The sequence below is a fragment of the Nansenia antarctica genome, assembly GCF_963989245.1.
Source record: "Nansenia antarctica genome assembly, chromosome: 4".
Taxonomy (NCBI): Eukaryota; Metazoa; Chordata; class Actinopteri; order Argentiniformes; family Microstomatidae; genus Nansenia; species Nansenia antarctica.
In genome coordinates, this window is record NC_137689.1 from 6,900,929 (window position 1) to 6,920,563 (window position 19,635).

Below are 19,635 nucleotides of genomic sequence, written 5' to 3' on the forward strand. Positions count from 1 at the left end.
CATGCACACGCACACACCCACACACACACACGCGCACACACATACACTCACCCACGCACGCACACACACACACACACACACACACACACACAAACCCAAACAGATGGCCTATGGCAAAGGTGATCATGGGGTGAGCATGGGGCCCCCAGTGTGGATAGGATAGCAGTAACCATGGTGATGATCTGTCTCATGGGTGTTGGCTGTGTCTACACTGTAAGAGCATGTTTTCATCCAAACCCTGGATTCCGGAGCAGAGCAGAGTTAAGGGGGGCTAGGGGGGGGGGCGGGGGGGGCCAGCGGGCTTCCCTACCCAGACTCCCCGGTGTGCAGGCCAGCCTCTTGTCATCGCTCGCAGCCACTATCATGGCCCCCCCTGTCCAGACACATTCCCTTCCACTCCACCTCTGCCAGCGAGCACTGTCTACTCTCTTTAAGTGCTCCCCCACACCCCCACCCCCTCCCCCGCCCCCACCCCCTCCTCCGCCCCTCCCCCTCCCCTCCTCTCACTCTCACAGATTAACCCAATTTCCGCAACTCAATCTCCCCATGGCAACAGAGCAAATATCAACACGCAAATATCAACACGCACAAGATAAGATAACATAAGATAAGATAAGATAAGATAATGTAAGCAAGATAAGACTGTTATTGCATAAGTGATACAATAATAATGATTATGAGTACAGCACCTCCCCCTAGCAGTGTGTAGACTAGAGGTTGCAATTAAATTTACATTTTACATTTTTGCACAGCAGACGTCTTATTCCAAAGCGACTTACAATCGATACATTTGACTAAGTAAGTGAATCATTGATCCACCAGTCGTAGCAGGAAGAGTAATCTAGCTCAGGCCAAGGGCCAATAGCAGAGGTCATGCTAGAAGAAGAACCTTTTTTTATTTTTTATTTTTTTAGATTAGATGGTGAAGATATATAAATGACTCTGTTTTGATATATTGCTTGCTAGAGATTAATTCAACAACAACACCACTGCCGGTAAGATTAATAGTACAGGCATTTTGTGAGGAAAAAAGGCGGGAACCTCAGACAAATTGCAACAGAAAATCTTTCAACTGTTTATTACTCATAAAGGTCTCCTATATGACATATAAAATGTCTTAAGAGATCCAAGTGGTGGAAAGTCTATTTAAAAAATAGAAAAGCACCACAACAGAGCCGTGGCATTAGCATAGAGGAGGAGGGGTGTGTTGTGTTGTGTTGTGTGCGTGCAGACATGTGCGTGAGCTGGGCAGAGGGGTAGTCTGTCTACGGCACGCCACAGCTGCCTGCCTGTGCCCCTAAGCCATACCCCCATACCCTCCTCTGTCTCTAGCCAGACCCCCCACCTCCCTGGACAGATCGACAGGGGGGGTCTGTGGTAATTAGGCTGGAAGTAACACGCTGTCACACAGTTCAGCTCTCCACGTATTTTCCAGACCGATCGCACAAGCCATGACCTTTACATGATGACTCACACCCTGGTTCTCTGCTGCTAACATGACAACGCTCTCTGTCTCTGTCACACACACACGTGCACGCACACACACACACACACACACATCCACACACACACAGACACCATATCTCTGATGACCAGGTAGTTGACACTTTAGGTGTTCAACTGTATCCGTACCAATCAACACACACGTACCAATCAATATACACACACACACACACACACACACACCCACACACACACACAGACATACCAATCAATACACACACACACACACACACACACACACACACACACACACACACACACACACTAACACACACACATACCAATCAGCATACACACACACACACACACACACACACACACCCACACACACACAGACATACCAATCAATACAAACACACACACACACACACACATATACCAATCAGCACACACACACACACACACACACACACACACACGCACACACACACACGCACACACACACACACACACACACACACAAACACACACACCAATCAACACATACAGCTTGTGTACGCTCTTCTCCAGGATTGTGGCTGTGTTTTGGAAATGAGTTCTGTTCTGGTATAGTATTTGGAATATTATTCTAGTCCAATAACATGAGTGATGACATTTGTGCAGAATTATGACAGAAATTATGGCAGATAATCAAGTGTGTATCTGTCCTGTACAGCTTGTGATGTGTGACTATGAAGCTAATGCTAATTTACTTCTGTTTTTATTCCAATGAATAAATCATGTGACTGAATGTATTTTACATCAATGTGCCACAAGATGGCGCTATGGTATGAGTATTCTGGGGAATGACTATGGGGTTGTCCATTTCTAAATTGAGAATATGACTTGAGAGTTGCTAAAACGTATATATTTGTGCATGACGACGACATGTGACCAGTAGTGTAAACCCATCATAACAGAGAGACCACCAGGAGGAGGCTGACTGACACCCTAACAGACCTGGCGGTGGGGGGGTGACTGATACAGATACAGATACAGATGCAGAATACTTTATTTATCCCCGAAGGTCAATTCAGTTTCCACAGTTGTCAGACTCACCTCATGTCCTGGATCATGGACACTTTGAGAGGCGGCAGGGCCGAGCCAGCGTCAGACTTACGTCTCTCCGTGTTGTGGATGAGACCTGAGGTAGAGAGAGGTAGAGAGAGGGAGGGTGAGGTAGAGAGAGGGAGGGAGAGGTAGAGAGAGGTAGGGAGAGGTAGAGAGAGGGAGGTAGAGGGAGGTAGATAGAGGTAGAGAGAGGGAGGGAGAGGTAGAGAGAGGGAGGGGGAGGGAGGTAGAGGGAGGTAGATAGAGGTAGAGTGGTAGAGAGAGGTAGAGAGAGGTAGAGAGAGGTAGAGAGATGGAGGTAGATAGAGGTAGATAGAGGTAGAGAGAGGTAGAGAGAGGTAGGGAGAGGTAGAGAGAGGTAGAGAGAGGTAGAGAGAGGTAGGGAGAGGTAGGGAGAGGTAGAGAGAGGTAGAGAGGTAGAGAGAGGTAGAGAGAGGTAGGGAGAGACAGGAGAGGACTGTTAGGACCGTACAGGACACAGGTGAGGTATATTTTCAGGTACATTTAGGGTTACATGTCGAGGTACATTTTACATTCTACTGTACATTTTCAGGTCTGATAACATTCGTTATGAAGAGAGAGGTCAGGCATTTGCAATTAAAAGCCGTCACTATTCTATTCTTAGTTGGTCGAGAATAACTGTGTTAACTATGTTCTATATCTATCTATCTGTGAGTTATGGGACAGTAGTTGTGTTATCTATGTTCTATATCTATCTATCTGTGAGTTATGGGTGAGGTAAGATGGCTGACCTGGGGGACCCAGACCTGCTGGCGTGGCATCCTTCTTCTCCTTGCTCTCCTGGTAATGAAGCAGGTGGGACCACAGGGCTGACTTACCCTGGGGGAGGAGTAGGGGGAGGGGGAGGAGAGGGAGGGTTAGGGAATGTTGGAATGAGTGGGTGTGTGTGTGTGTGTGTGTCCGTGCGTGTCTATGTGTGCTTATGTGTGTGCACACATGCGGCCGGCTTTGGCTCAGGAGGTAGAGTCGGTGTCTAACGATCGCAAGGTTGGCGGTTCGAACCCCGGCTGGCCACATGCCTTGCGCTATATAAGTCAGTCCATTTACGTGTGTGTGCGTGTGTGTCAGTGTGCGTGTGTCAGTGTGCGTGTGTCATTGTGCGTGCGTGCGTGTGTGTGTGTGTGTGTGTCTGCGTGTGTGTGTTACCGTACCTGTTTGACCTGCAGGCCGTGGCTCCAGATCCTCTCCAGCAGGTCACACAGGGAGGCGATCAGCGTGTTCTCCTCCACGCCCGTGATGCTCACCTCCCCGTGGCCCAGCTCCACCGCCTCCCTGCCCATCTTCTCCACCAGCATACGCTTGGTCTGGAGGAAAAATGAAAAATCGTTTTTTCTACTTCTATCACGACGACTGCCAATGGCCCCTGGCCTAAGCTAGATTACTCTTCCTGCTTCCTGTTACTCTTCCTGCCACCTTTGGAATAAGGTGTCTGCTAAATGCCAAAAATGTAAATGTAAATGGAGGAACACACACACACACAGGCACACGCACAGGCACACGCACACGGACACGCACACGCACACGGACACGCACACGCACACAGACACACACACACACACGCACACGCACACGCACAGACACAGACACAGACACAGACACAGAGACACACACACACACACACACACCCAGACACACACAGGCACGCACACACACAGACACAGACACACACACACACACACACACACACACACACACACACCCACACACTATATATCTCTGGTGACCAGGTTGTTGGCCTGACCTAAGCCATTCGACGGTATCCATAGCGATTACAATCAGACCAATCGACCTAACGGCGGTGACGGTTCCGTACCTTGTTCCTGCACTCCTTCAGCAGACCCTCCACGAACTTCCAGTTGGTCTGAGCGATGACGGAGGGGGACAGGTTGGACAGCTTGGGCTGTCTGATGGTAGTTCCCAGGTTCCTGGCCTCCTGGATGTACTTCTGAGACACAGAGACATGAGAGGAGAGGGTCAGGAGTCAGGGGTCATGGGGTCAGAGGGGACGTTCGTATGTGGACGGGAACGGACACACATAAGTAAGTTCATACGTGACACGGTCTGGTGAAAGGGGTAACAAGTCGGGGACCGATTCGAAATGTTCAGACTTTTCTTTTGAAACACGGAACTACGTTTCAACGTCGTTGAGAATCACAACACAGACTCGTTAGTCAAGCCAAAATACTGCAACAACGCAATGGATTCGGTGAGTAATCCCCCACTGCTACAGTTAACTAGAACACTACTTTACATTGTTAGCAGGCTCACAAAACAAGCTGTGTTAGTTGACTAGCGAGCGGAAATATATTTACATTTCTCTAAATAAAAGTCTGATCATTACATCGGATCCCGACATGAGGACCAAAGCATTAGAACGTGTCACATATGAGGGAGAGAGGTCATATCTTACTCAGTCACATACGGTATACACACAGGAGAGGAGTCACACCACTGGACAACCAACCAACCACTGCACTACACTACAGCGGACAAGCACAGTGGATACGTGCTGCTAGTTTCTAGCCACTAGCCACAGAGAGGGATTCACTCTCCATAGGGGTGGGGAAAGGGTGGAACCTTGAATCAGTAGGGTCATTGTTTGTGAGTTATCTGTGTTGTACAGAAAGCGCACCGTGCCAGACTAGACTGGGGAGGGTGATGGAGGTTGTTGTCATGATGGAAGACGGAGTGAGTGTTTGTCCTTAACCTTCCTCACCTCGACTGTGCCGTCGACGGTGTGTTTACTTTTCAGGGACGCTGTCAAATCAATCCTGAGTCTAAAATATTAGCTAGCGGCTTTCGGTCAATATGCAGACTCACTGGAGGTGTACCGTTAACACTAGAACAGCCGTGCCTTTTTTTTACCTACTATAAGAGCCGCCTCGGGGAGTCAAATGACCATAGTCTTTACAATGGGAATCTGCTACTTACACACAAAGACCATTAGTTGGCCGTCTTGTAAATTACCCTACCTCCTACACAGAAAAACTGCAAAATAGCTTTATATACAAGCTTATCCTGATGTGATTTAGAAAATGTAAGGATACTGGGTGGGAGAACGCACATATCTAGGAAAAGTCATGAAAGGAGGGTCCTGAAATTTGATCGAGTGCAAAGATATAAAAAAATGTCAATGTACTCACAGGGTCAAATAATAATAATAATAATAATAATAATAACAACTTTTATTTGTATAGCACTTTTCCTGCTAACGTTGACCCCACCCATGGCTGTTCTAGTGTTAACACACTGTGAGCTACCCTGAGAGGCGGTGTAAAGTCTGAGGTGAAGTGGTGGTGTGTGGAGGAGGAGGAGGAGACAGGCACTGAGGACCACTGGTGCTGGGGAAGGGGGGGTGGGGAGAGGAGTGATGACCACATGGGGGGGAGGGGCCATGTGGGCTCAGGCTCCGCCCACAGCCGACACATACCACGTCCACAGTCACTGATTTGAGACAGGGCCTGAGGGCCTGAGAGAGCCAGTAGTAGTCTAGAAACAGCAGGAGCCGCACATACGCCACATGCTGGGAGAGAGTGTGTGTGTGAGTGTGTGTGAGAGGGAGAGAGAGAGAGAGAGAAACCAAGAGAGCGTGTGAGAGACAGGCAGATATGAGGGAGACAGTATGTGCAAGAGAGAGAGAGGGGGGGAGGATAGACAGAGAGAGGGGAGGATAGTTAGATGGGGGGGATAGAGAGAGAGAGAGAGGGCGAGAGAGAGAGAGAGAGGGAGGTGATAGAGAGAGAGAGAGAGAGAGAGAGAGGGAGGTGATAGAGAGAGAGAGAGACAGGGGAGGATAGAGAGAGACAGAGAGAGAGACAGAGAGAGAGAAAGCGAGAGAGAGAGAGAGAGAGGGAGGTGATAGAGAGAGAGAGACAGGGGAGGATAGAGAGAGACAGAGAGAGAGACAGAGACAGAGAGAGAGTGGAGGATAGAGAGAGAGACAGAGGGGGAGGATAGAGAGAGAGAGAGAGAGAGAGAGAGGGGAGGATAGAGAGAGAGAGAGAGAGAGAGGGGGAGGATAGAGAGAGAGAGAGAGAGGAGATGACCAAAAGAAAATAATAGAGGGAGAGTGAGTGGCAGAGAACAGGCAAAACACATGCAAGCAGAGAGAATTATAAACACACGTGACAACACAGTCAGTAGCTTTAGCCAGAAAGAGAAAAAAACGATGAAAGTGAAAAACACAAGTACAATAAAGTGAGAAGAAGATGTTTCTAGAGCTGCTTGAAACTCATCAGAAGCTGATAACACAGTGATAATGATGATGATGATGATGATGATAAAGATGAGCTCTCACCTCTCTCTGGTCGTTGTCCAGGTACAGGTGTTCAGCGTGCTGTTTCTGCCTGTCCCTCCTCCTCCACTGTGCCGGCGCACTCCTCTTAGCCCACCTGGCAACACACAACACAGCTTCAGACCAGGAGCAGAGAGAGACCAAATCAATGTGTGTTTAGATGTTTAACCGATAACGGTATTTGAGTATAATTGTGGCCGGCTGTGGCACAGGAGGTAGAGCTGGCGTCTAATGATCGCAAGGTCGGCAGATCGGCGGTTCGAATTCGAACCCCGGCTGGCCACATGTCGAGGTGTCCTTGGGCAAGACACTGAACCCCAAATTGCTCCCAACAAGCGGGCCAGTGACCTTGCATAGTATCTTTGCCGGCATTGGTGTGTGAATGTGTGTGTGAAAGGGTGAATGAGAGGCCGTTGTAAAGTGTGATGCGCTTTGGAATAAGGAGCTATATAAGTCAGTCCGTTTAATCAGTGGCGGTGGGAGATGAGTAGATCTTTCTAGAAGGCTGACTGAGATGCTCACTTGTTGCTGGTGGGTCCTGTGGAGAGGACGTCGGACTGCAGGCGTGGGAAGAAGCCCTGCTCGTAGCGCCCCTGGCCTATCTTCATGTCCAGCAGGTGGGGGTGGAGAGCCGTGTGGTCGATCTTAACCACCCGCATCTCGATGGCCTTCTCTGTGGGGGTGACAGAGAGAGAGAGAGAGAGATAGTGGGAGGGAGGGAGGGAGGGTGTGGGAGAGAGAGGGAGAGGGAGTGAGAGAGAGAGAGATAGTGGGAGGGAGGAAGGGTGAGAGAGAGAGAGAGGGAGAGAGACAGAGAGAGAGACAGAGACAGAGAGAGAGAGAGAGACAGAGGGAGAGACAGAGACAGGGGGAGAGAGAGAGACAGAGAGAGAGACAGAGAGAGAGGGAGAGAGAGAGAGAGAGGGAGAGAGAGAGAGACAAGATGGTGAGATACACCAACAACATCGTGCCATTTAAGAGTCTTATGTCATCGGTGGTTCACCCACTCTCTCTCTCTCTCTCTCTCTCTCTCTCTCTCTCTCTCTCTCTCTCTCTCTCTCTCTCTCTCTCTCTCTGTGAGTCAGAGCTGTTCAGCATGTTGTACATCCTCTCTGCTGTCAGCCGCATCCCCAGACAAACACCTCCATGCTGTGAGTAATAATGATCACACACCCCCCCATCATCACACACATCATCAGCACCACTGTTGATGTGTGATACACCGTCACAGAGTTAGTTATTCTTTATATCAACGGTTAATACAGCTCCCAACACACACATGCTGTGATTCATTCTAAGATACAGTATATACAGTGAGAGAATAAAAAACAACGATCGTTTGGATCTTCAACATCCAAGCTGTTGCTAAGAGACGAAGCGGAAGGAAATATCCGGCCCTTTCTCTGTTAGAAACGCGATCCCTTTGTGTCCTCTCTCTCCACAAGTGTCCACAAGTGTCCTCCACTCGCTTCCTGCTGAAACACCATCGGAGAAGACCGAGGTTCCCCCGCTTAGATCATCTCTCCACTGCTTTTACAAAGTGAGTGAAATGGCTTATCCTTTTTAATGACCTGTATTGTATTTGATGACTTATTAATTTCATTCAGTATTAAGTTTGCTATGTACGCTTTTACTGTGTGATGTTATTTTATCTTTCTAGGAAGCCTTTTTATAACTGGCGAGGGACTACAGATTAAAATTCGCCTTCTGGCTAAATCTGGCGTATTAAATCTTTTAAATGTTCATGAATATGCCTTGTCCCTTTACAAATAAAAATAAACAAACGTATGGAAGACGGAGGAGAGGACGAGAAGTCCTCTCCTCCGTCTTCCATACGTTTGTTTATTTTTAAGAAAGGGCAACCGTGTGTCCCAGAAACATATCTCTACCATGACGCAAGCACAAACAAAGGACCCGCCACCAAAGAGAGATCTGAGGGAGAGAGAGAGAGAGAGTTGTCATTACTAAGGTGGGCCTTGTAGTGTTCTAGCCCGGTGGTGTGAGGTCCTGGGGCCACCAGGTCGATTTTCTCAAAGCGCTTTTTAAGGAGATTATCTGAAAACAAGAACAGGTCAGAGTCTGTCAACAGGGTTCCCAGGGTACCTTCTGAAACATCAAATTCAAGCACCTTTCAAGGACTTTCAAGACTCAATTCCCTCAAATTCAAGGACCCAACACGGCATAGTTTGAGACAGAACTAGTTGACGAGCTAAGTATATATACAGTACATATTTTTAGAGAGAGAGAGAGAGAGAGGGGAATTCAAGCACTTTCAATGACCCATGTCTATTTTCAAAAACTTTTAAGACTGTGATTTCTTTTGCTCAAATTCACAAACTTTCAAGGATTTCAAGTACGTGTCAACGTACGTTTTTGTGAGGATTTGAGACTTCTGTCTTTATGACATATGTGACACGTTCTAACGCTTTGGTCCTCATGTTGGGGTCCGATGTAATGATCAGACTTTTCTTTCGAAAAAGGTGAATACATTTCAGCGTTGTTGGAAATCACACGATGACACATCGCTAGTCATCTTCTTTTGTGAGCCTGCTAACAATGTAAAGTAGTGCTATAGTTAACTAGGTAGCAGTGGGGACTTCTACTATCTTCTACTATCTACTATCTTCTACTATCTTCTACTATCTTCTACTATCTTCTACTATCTTCTACTACCTTCTACTTCTATCTTCTACTATCTTCTACTATCTTCTACTACCTTCTACTACTACCTTCTACTACTATCTTCTACTATCTTCTACTACCTTCTACTACTATCTTCTACTATCTTCTACAATCTTCTACTATCTTCTACTATCTTCTAAACTGAAAATGTTCATTGTGTGAAGCGCATTGAGTTGCATCTTGTAAGAAATGCGCTATACAAATAAAATTTGATTTGAATTTGATTCTACTAACTTCTACTATCTTCTACTATCTTTTACTACCTTCTACTATCTTCTACTACCTTCTACTATCTTCTACAAACTTCTACTATCTTCTACAAACTTCTACTATCTTCTACTATCTTCTACTATCTTCTACTATATTCTACTATCTTCTACTATCTTCTACAAACTTCTACTATCTTCTACAAACTTCTACTATCTTCTACACACTTCTACTATCTTCTACAAACTTCTACTACCTTCTACAAACTTCTACTATCTTCTACAAACTTCTACTACCTTCTACAAACTTCTACTATCTTCTACAAACTTCTACTACCTTCTACAAACTTCTACTACCGTCTACAAACTTCTACTATCTTCTACAAACTTCTACTATCTTCTACAAACTTCTACTCTCCGTTTCTAGTGAATGGAGTGAAGAGCGTATCTCCTCTGGTTCTTCTTACCGGCCTCCTCGATGTTGGTGCACCTCTGGTACATGGACGTGCGCAGGGTTGGCGTGCGCACGTTGAGCATGCGGATCTTGTCCACGCGCGCGTCGAACACCCTCAGCGTGTGCTCCTTGTCCTCGTCGTCATGGCAAAGGATCTTGCCGTCGATGAAGGAGGCGAACATCTGCGTCTCCAGGAAGTGAGACAGGAAGGGGAGGTACGGCTCCGGCTGGTCAGAGAGGAAGGAGGCCTGGAGGGGACAAAAATCAAACAAAACAAAACATTGAAGAAAAGAAAGATATTAAATGGAATGCACTTATATAGCACCTTGTTCCATAGCGCTTCACAATGGCCTCTCATTCACCCATTCACACACACATTCACACACCGATGGCAGCCAAGCTACCACGCAAGGCGCCGGGCTGCTCATTGGAAGCAATTTGGGGGTTCAGTGTCTTGCCCCCAAGGACACCTCGACACGTGGCCAGCCTAGGTTCGAACCGCCGATCTGCCGACCTTGCGATCGTCAGACGCCGGCTCTACCTCCACTGCGCCACAGCCGCCCCCATTAGTTTTGGGAACACCGAAAAGAAAATATAACAACCAGAGAAACATCTCTCTGCTCTCACCTTGTCAAAGTTCTGCATCTGGTCTCTGTTGCTGAACCAGGACTCCTTGTCGTGGCTGGGCTGGATGACGAACACCTCGTAGTCGGCGAACATCTGCGTGAAGCGGTTGGCGAAGACCTCGCGCACGCGGATGTTGAGCTGGTGCATCTTCAGCTCCTCCTCATCACACTGGACCTTGAAGTCCTTGTTGCTGCTGGCGTCCTCACGCACGTCCAGCTGTGAGAGAGAGAGAGAGGGAGGGAGGGTTAGGGACATACAGGGAGAGGGGACAGGTCAGAGAGAGGGAGAGAGAGAAGGAGAGAGAGGGAGGGAGGGAGGGAGAGAGGGAGAGGGAGAGGGGGAGGGATGGAGAGAGGGAGAGAGAGAGGGAGGGAGGGAGAGGGTTAGGGACATACAGGGAGAGGGGACAGGTCAGAGGGGACAGGGAGAAGGAGAGAGAGAGAGAGAGAGAGAGAGGGAGGGAGAGGGAGAGGGGGAGAGGGAGGGAGGGAGGGAGAGGGAGGGAGGAAGGGAGGGAGGGAGAGAGGGGGAGAGTGGGAGGGAAGGAGAGGGAGAGGGGGAGAGAGAGATAGAGAGCGAGAGAGAGGGAGAGAGAGAGGGAGGGAGGGAGAGAGAGCGACAGAGGGGGAGAGAGGGAGAGAGAGAGAGACAGAGACAGAGAGAGAGAGTGAGAGAGAGAGAGAGGGGGGGAGAGAGAGAGAGAGAGAGAGAGAGAGAGAGAGAGAGAGAGAGAGAGAGAGAGAGAGAGAGAGAGAGAGAGGGACAGAGACAGAGACAGAGAGAGAGAGTGAGAGAGAGAGAGAGAGAGGGGGGGGGGAGAGAGAGAGAGAGAGAGAGAGAGAGAGGGAGAGAGAGAGAGAGAGAGAGAGAGAGAGAGAGACAGAGACAGAGACAGAGAGAGAGAGTGAGAGAGAGAGAGAGAGAGAGGGGGGGGGGAGAGAGAGAGAGAGAGAGAGAGAGAGAGAGGGACAGACAGAGGATGAAGGATTGATGATTTGTTAACGTTATCTGATCCCCATGTTACCACAGACGACCAGAGGAGAGATGTAGGTCATGGGAAAGGAAGTCTGAGACTTCTTTTTGTTTTGATTTATGGAGCAAACAAACAACATATTCCTCAGTTCAAATGTAACTGTGTCAATGCTGCAGAAGTGAGAGAGAGAGAGAGGAATACACTGGAGCACTTTGAGCTGCAACGTTTGCAGGAAAAACGCTATACAAATAAAAGTTATTATTATTATTATTACACAGTAAGCTCTACAGTATATGGCCTGATAGACTTGAAGTGAGGAGTATTGGCTAACGTCAACACACGACTAACCTATAATAATAACTTTTATTTGTATAGTGCTTTTAAAAAGCAATATTCAAAAGATGGGGTTTTTAGTCTTGATTTGAACATATTTGCTGAGGTTGCATCCCTAATGTAAACTGGCAGTGCATTCCACAATCTGGGTGCATAAAATAAGAATGCAGCCTCACCAAATCTCTTCTTTTGTACATGTGGTACACAGAGAAAACCAGCGTCAGAAGACCTGAGAGCTCTATTGGGCTGATATGCTAGCAAAAGGTATTTCCGATATTCTGGTGCTGTGCCAGTGAGAACTTTGTAACAAGCAGAATGATCTTGAAATCTATTCTGAACTGAACAGGAAGCCAGTGTAGAGTCTCTAAAATAGGAGTTATATGAGCTCTTCTGTTTGTTTAGGTTAAAACAAGCAGACATAAACATAGTTAAAACTATGACAGGGAGCTGACCCTGCGTTCCCTCCTCCATAACCTATCGCCCCAAACCACTGATCTGAGATCTGAGCTCAGAGGTGACCTTGGCTGGGCTGACACGGCTTCCACGGCGACCCTGACTGATCTGGAGCCTAGCCTTGCCCTGGTAACCCAGGAGCTATATGCAGACTGCCAGCCAGGGCAATCCCCTTCAGACGAACACTACTCACTAGACACTACTCCCATAAGCTGCTTAGGCCTCAGACATGGAGAGAGTTGGGAGTTGGTGGAAGTCGGAGAGAGAACTCCTCTCGAGTGTCAGGAACAGAGAGTAGAGAGAGAGAGAGAGAGAGAGAGAGGGAGGGAGGGAGGGAGGGGGGAGGGAGAGAGAAAGGGAGAGAGAGAGAGAAAGCGAAAGACAGAGAGAAGGAGAGAGAGAGAGAGACAGATTGAGAGAGAGAGACATACAGGGAGAGGGGACAGGTCAAGTCAGGAACAGAGAGGAGGAGAGAGAGAGAGGGAGGGAGAGGGAGAGGGGGGGAGGGAGGGAGGGAGAGAGAGGGAGGGAGAGGGGGAGAGAGAGGGAGAGGGAGGGAGAGAGAGGGAGGGAGGGAGGGAGAGGGAGAGAGGGAGGGAGGGAGAGAGAGAGAGAGGGAGGGAGAGGGGGAGAGAGAGAGAGAGAGGGAAGGAGAGGGAGAGAAAGGGGGAGAGGGGGGAGGGAGGGAGGGAGAGAGAGAGAGGGAGGGAGAGGGGGAGAGAATGAGAGAGAGAGGGAGAGAGGGAGGGAGAGGGAGAGCTAGAGGGAGGGAGAGGGAGAGGGGGAGGAAGGGAGAGGGAGAGATAGAGGGAGGGAGAGGGAGAGGGGGAGAGTTGGGAGTTTGGGAGTCAGAGAGAGAACTCCTCTCGTTAAAAGCTAATTCATCCATTTAGCATTGGCAAGGCTGTGTAATGTGATTCTGCCGGAACATTACTATGTATTACCCACGGCCCCTCTGTGCCGTGTACCAACCAGATGGCAACAAGACGCGGTAATGACAGACGATTTAGTGTTGACGGTAATGTGGCGGACGTCTCATCTGTCAGCGAGAGTTTAGCTCTGAACACTCGCAGCTGGCGGACAGATAGGCTGATAGGTTGTGAGGTGGCAGGTCGTCAACAAACCGCCTCTCGCTCAACTGTCTCTCTCAGTGGAGCCCAAAAACACACCTGTCAGACGTACGGGCAGGGTTTTGAGTAATAATGGAGAGAGAGAGGGAGAGGGGGAGAGGGAGGGAGTGAGGGAGGGAGAGAGGGAGGGAGGGAGAGGGAGGGAGGGAGAGGGAGGGAGGGAGGGAGAGAGGGAGGGAGGGAGGGACGGAGGGAGAGAGAGAGAGAGGGAGGGAGATAAAGAGAAGGAGAGAGAAGAGAGAGAGAGACAGAGAAAGTGAAAGACAGAGAGAGAGAGAGACAGAGAGAAGGAGAGAGAGACAGAGAAGGAGAGAGAGAGAGTTAGTCCTCCTCACCTTCTCCAGGCTGACTCCCGTCCTCTTCACCAGGGCCTGCAGGCGGGCGATGGTCTCGTTCTCCCTCAGCAGGTAGGAGTTGAGAGGCGAGCCCGCCAGGTTGCCGTTGCGTTTGTCCGAGGCCACGTCTGCGGAGCGGAAGCCCTTCAGCTTGGTCTGGTGGCCCTGGTGGCCCTGGCCGCCGTGAGACACGCTGCCCTCAGGAGACACGCCGAACGCCAGCAGCACCTCTGAGATCTCCTGGATGAACTCCAGCTTGTTGGGGAACTGGGGGAGGTCCTCCGGCAGCTCGATGAAGTGGTTGTCGATGTCCACGAAACACAAGTTGGCCTGAAATGATACAAGGGAAAAAATGTGATATTATATCTTTCTTCTTCTATCATGACGGCTGCCAATGGCCCCCATGGCCTGAGTTAGATTACTCTTCCTGCTACGACTGGGGGGTGGTGATTTCGCTTGCTTAGTCGAATAAGGCGTCTGCTAAATGCCAAAAATAAAAATGATACAAGGCCCCGATTTAGTTTTGTTATAAACAATGGCCTGGACCGCACTTATATAGCGCCTTTATCCTTTATCATGCTCTCATTCACCCGTTCACACACACATTCACACCCCAATGACGGCAAGCTACCATGCAAGGCGCCGGCCCGCTCACTGGGAGCAATTTGGGGTTCAGTGTCTTGCCCAAGGACACTGCGACATGTGGCCAGCCGGGGCTCGAACCGCCGATCTGCCAACCTTGCGATCATTAGATGACCGCTCTACCTCCTGCGCCACAGCCGCCCCATAAACAGCAATAAACAGCACAGGGAAAATATGAGGGAAGCCAACTGAACAGTAGTGATGTCCTTGTGACAGAAAAGGTGCTACTACTGTTGTCTGCTACACAGAACCTTACTCCACTATTGCAGTCTGAGTCACAGTAGCAATTACACCACAATGTGCAATTTGATCATTCTCGGCTATTCAACTAATATACAAACAACACATACAGACATTTGGATTTTAAATGGAGGCTGAGATCTTGTTTTCAATAGAGCAGAACACTGGTTTGAGTAAGCTCATCGCCCTATTGTTGGTCTGCCACCATTCTCCCTACACAAGCGTACCAGGAGGTTATATATAACCTTGGATGAAGGGAGTAATATTGAGATTCCTTAAGAGGCGGTACATTCAGGTTCTCAGGCTTTTTAGGTACTATAAATCTTCCGATTGGATCAGTTCCAGGTTTTTAAAAGCTAAGTTGGCATACCCACCGCCCTTCCTCCCAGCTATAGGCCTACATATGCAGTATTGCTATACCGTAGTAAAACAGCATGTATTTGATCAAGCATAAAAGCACGGGCAAGCTCAATTGAAAAGGGGGTTGTTAGAAACCGACATACCAATTAAAAAATCTTTAAAACCAAGAAACTAAAGACAACTCTCTCCCCCAGCCACTCAGAGACTCAGCCTCACTCTCCACTTTTAAATCCCACCTCAACCTACCTGTTCTCCCATGCATACAACCTCCCCTACCCCTAACCATCTCCCCTAACCCTGCCACCCCCCCCCCCCCCCCTGCCACCCCCCCCCCCCCCCCTGCCACCCCCCCCCCCCCTGGGCATTGCTGTGTTAATTGTTCCCTGTGCCTGTTCGTTAACTCTGTGTTCTATGTGCTCATGTTGTTTCTGTGTTTGCTGTTTTTCCCATATTGTCAGCGTCTTTGAGCCCCGGAAAATATATATACATAATATAAATACAATGAATTATTATTATTATTATTATTATTATTAACTCTCAAAGAATAACCATAAAGAATCTGTTCTTCCACTCAACATTCAGCTATAGGTTGTCAAAGCAATTACGTTAGAAACCAATTTAAAAAGTACCTCTCCTTTTGTTTGAATTTGATTAAGAAAGACAGCTTCATCAAAATGGAGGGCGAACTCGACAAGCCTAGAGAGTGAGGGGGAGTGTTTGTAATCTGTGTTGTAAGGCCCTGTGATTCTCCCTTCAGATTAGCCAATTTCATGCCATCACTATTAAGAATTTCAAACAGGAGATGAAGGAGATTAGACTGACGGGGGTGTCCAGGGGGGGCCAGGGGGGGGGGGCATTGTTAGTATTCTTAGCACACTTCCTTCACGCATAGCAATCTGATTAGACATTATTTGCTGCGGCTTCCGACAGGCAGTGTTTCAACAGGGGTACAAGGGAAGGGCACGAGGGCCATCCATGTAAATGGTTCCAGGCAGAGACGGCTTCATATTAACACTGCCTGGATGAGAGAGGAGAAGAGAGAGGAGAGGAGAGGAGAGAGGAGAGAGGAGAGAGGAGAGAGGAGAGGAGAGAGGAGAGGAGAGGAGAGAGGAGAGAGGAGAGGAGAGAGGAGAGGAGAGAGGAGGAGAGAGAGGAGAGGAGAGAGGAGGAGAGAGATGAGAGAGGAGGAGAGAGGGGAGAGGAGAAGAGAGGGGAGAGGAGAGAGGAGAGGAGAGAGGAGAGGAGAGGAGAGGAGAGAGGAGAGAGGAGGAGAGAGAGGAGAGAGGAGGAGAGAGAGGAGAGAAGAGAGGAGAGGAGAAGAGAGAAGAGAGATGAGAGAGGAGAGGAGAGAGGAGAGGAGAGGAGAGAGGAGAGAGGAGAGGAGAGAGGAGAGGAGAGAGGAGAGGAGAGGAGAGAGGAGAGAGGAGAGGAGAGAGGAGAGGAGAGAGGAGAGGAGAGAGGAGGAGAGAGAGGAGAGGAGAGGAGAGAAGAGAGGAGAGAGGAGAGAGGAGGAGAGAGATGAGAGAGGAGGAGAGAGGGGAGAGGAGAAGAGAGGGGAGAGGAGAGAGGAGAGGAGAGAGGAGAGGAGAGAGGAGAGAGGAGGAGAGAGAGGAGAGAGGAGGAGAGAGAGGAGAGAAGAGAGGAGAGGAGAGGAGAGAGATGAGAGAGGAGAGGAGAGAGGAGAAGAGAGAGGAGAGAAGAGAGGAGAAGAGAGAGGAGAAGAGAGAGGAGAGGAGAGAGGAGAGAGGAGAGAGGAGAAGAGAGAGGAGAGGAGAGAGGAGAAGAGAGAGGAGAGGAGAGAGGAGAGGAGAGGAGAGAGGAGAGAGGAGAGAGGAGAGAGGAGAGAGGAGAGAGGAGGAGAGAGGAGAGGAGAGAGGAGAAGAGAGGAGAGAGGAGAGAGGAGGAGAGAGGAGAGAGGAGAGGAGAGGAGAGAGGAGAGGAGAGAGGAGAGGAGAGAGGAGAGGAGAGAGGAGAGGAGAGAGGAGAAGAGAGAGGAGAAGAGAGAGGAGAAGAGAGAGGAGAGAGGAGGAGAGAGGGGAGAGGAGAAGAGAGGGGAGAGAAGAGAGAGGAGAGAGGAGAGGAGAAAGACAGAAAAGTGTGTATATTCAGAACACCAACAAGGTGTGTATATTCAGACTCAGAGAACACCAATAATTCCAAGCCTAGATCTATAAAGTCAGATTGGTATGTGTGTAATAGGGGTGCAACGGATCTCTTTTTTTATTGAACTGTACGGTTCGCCATCCACAGTTCAATACGCACTAATGAATGTCAGTTTTCCGGTTTACGATGCGTTCCATTTAAAGTCCTGAGCCACAGCTGCCCCAGAGAGTGTGTGTGTGTGTGTGTGTGTGTGTGTGTGTGTGTGTGTGTGTGTGTGTCTGTGTGTGTGTGTGTGTGTGTGTGCGTGCGTGCGTGTGTGCGTGCGTGCGTGCCTGTCTGTGTGTGTGCCTGCCTGCCTGCCTGTCTGTGTGTGTGTGTGTGTGTGTGTGTCTGTCTGTGTGTGTGTGTGTGTGTGTGTGTGTGTGTCTCTCTACCCACCTCCTGCGGCAGCTCCAGCTAGGTGTGTGTGTGCGTGGTTATGTGTGTGTGTGTGTGTGTGTGTGTGTGTGTGTGTGTGTGTGTGTGTGTACCTCCTGCGGAAGCTCCAGCTTGGTGTGTGTGTGCGTGGTTATGTGTGTGTGTGTGTGTGTGTGTGTGTGTGTGTGTGTGTGCGTGTGTGTGTCTGTGTGCGTGTGTGTGTGTGTGTGTGTGTGTCTGTCCCCCCACCTCCTGCGGCAGCTCCAGCTTGGTGCGGTCGTCCAGGCCGTTGGAGTGCAGGCCCATCAGGTACGGCACGGGCGCGTCCAGGAAGTGCAGCAGCGAGGCGGGCAGGATGGGCACGTACACGTGCTGCCACTGGAACGGGAACATCAGCGCCGTGATGCTCTCCGCCACCGTCATCAGCCGCTGGTAGTCTGTCAGAGAGAGAGAAGAAGAAGTTAGAGAGACTAGTCTGTCACACACAGAGAGAAGAAGAGGTTAGAGAGACTAGTCTGTCACACACACAGAGAAGAAGAAGAAGTTAGAGAGACTAGTCTGTCACACACACAGAGAAGAAGAAGAAGTTAGAGAGACTAGTCTGTCACACACACAGAGAAGAAGAAGAAGTTAGAGAGACTAGTCTGTCACACACACAGAGAAGAAGAAGAAGTTAGAGAGACTAGTCTGTCACACACACAGAGAAGAAGAAGAAGTTAGAGAGACTAGTCTGTCACACACACAGAGAAGAAGAAGAAGTTAGAGAGACTAGTCTGTCACACACACAGAGAAGAAGAAGAAGTTAGAGAGACTAGTCTGTCACACACACAGAGAGGAGAAGAAGTTAGAGAGACTAGTCTGTCACACACACAGAGAAGAAGAAGAAGTTAGAGAGACTAGTCTGTCACACACACAGAGAAGAAGAAGAAGTTAGAGAGACTAGTCTGTCACACACAGAGAGGAGAAGAAGTTAGAGAGACTAGTCTGTCACACACACAGAGGAGAAGAAGTTAGAGAGACTAGTCTGTCACACACACAGAGAAGAAGAAGTTAGAGAGACTAGTCTGTCACACACACAGAGAAGAAGAAGTTAGAGAGACTAGTCTGTCACACACACAGAGAAGAAGAAGAAGTTAGAGAGACGGTGACAGCAGTCAAACTAGTCCACCAGCAGATACGTGACACATTTGGTCCGCATGTAAGTAAGTAAGTAAGTAAGTAAGTAAGTCAAGTTTATTTATATAGCACCTATCACAGACCAGCGGCCAATAAGTGCTTTACATAGGCTATAAAAACATAATTAAAGAGCAAAAGTAATAGCAGGTTAAAAGAAATAGGTAAACAAGTGAAAATAATAACAAGAAACAAATAACAAGTGTACAACAAATAATAACAAGACACAAAATGACAGGCTTTTGGGGTTAGCCAAAAGCCTGTCTGTACATGCTTCGACCGAGGCCGTTGATCTAAGTTCCAAGGGAAGAGCATTCCAACGAATGTCGGCAACCTATCAAAATGTTCTTCGATGTTTCTTTTGAAACACAGAGCTACGTTTCGACGTCGTTGAGAATCACAACACAAACTAGTCGCTGGTCGAGACAAAATACTGCAACAACGCAATGGATTGGGTGAGTAATCCCCACTGCTACCTAGTTAACTATGAAGGCCAATGCACACGGCGTGCGATTTTGTCGCACGACAACATTCGATTCTCAATTCACACCACCGAAGTCGGACCAGGCAGGCTGATTACTATAGGCTCTACCAATATTGCTTGCCTTGCTTCCACAATTTCTACAAGATACAACTGGG

The 19,635-nt window shown here is 48.8% G+C and overlaps 1 protein-coding gene across 1 annotated transcript in view; it reads right to left on the reverse strand.

The window, feature by feature from the left end:
* The window catches only part of dennd5a (DENN/MADD domain containing 5A), a gene marked incomplete at both ends in the record, with an annotated part of 61,030 nt that overhangs the window by 6,428 nt on the left and 34,967 nt on the right, over positions 1 to 19,635 (reverse strand). Inside the window, 10 exons of the mRNA XM_080528946.1 lie at positions 2,542 to 2,641; positions 3,321 to 3,393; positions 3,726 to 3,878; positions 4,388 to 4,519; positions 6,872 to 6,965; positions 7,391 to 7,541; positions 10,224 to 10,458; positions 10,838 to 11,053; positions 14,062 to 14,391; positions 18,073 to 18,260. Of these exons, the coding sequence (XP_080385072.1) occupies positions 2,542 to 2,641; positions 3,321 to 3,393; positions 3,726 to 3,878; positions 4,388 to 4,519; positions 6,872 to 6,965; positions 7,391 to 7,541; positions 10,224 to 10,458; positions 10,838 to 11,053; positions 14,062 to 14,391; positions 18,073 to 18,260 (1,672 nt within the window). The remainder of the gene's footprint in view (positions 1 to 2,541; positions 2,642 to 3,320; positions 3,394 to 3,725; positions 3,879 to 4,387; positions 4,520 to 6,871; positions 6,966 to 7,390; positions 7,542 to 10,223; positions 10,459 to 10,837; positions 11,054 to 14,061; positions 14,392 to 18,072; positions 18,261 to 19,635) is intronic.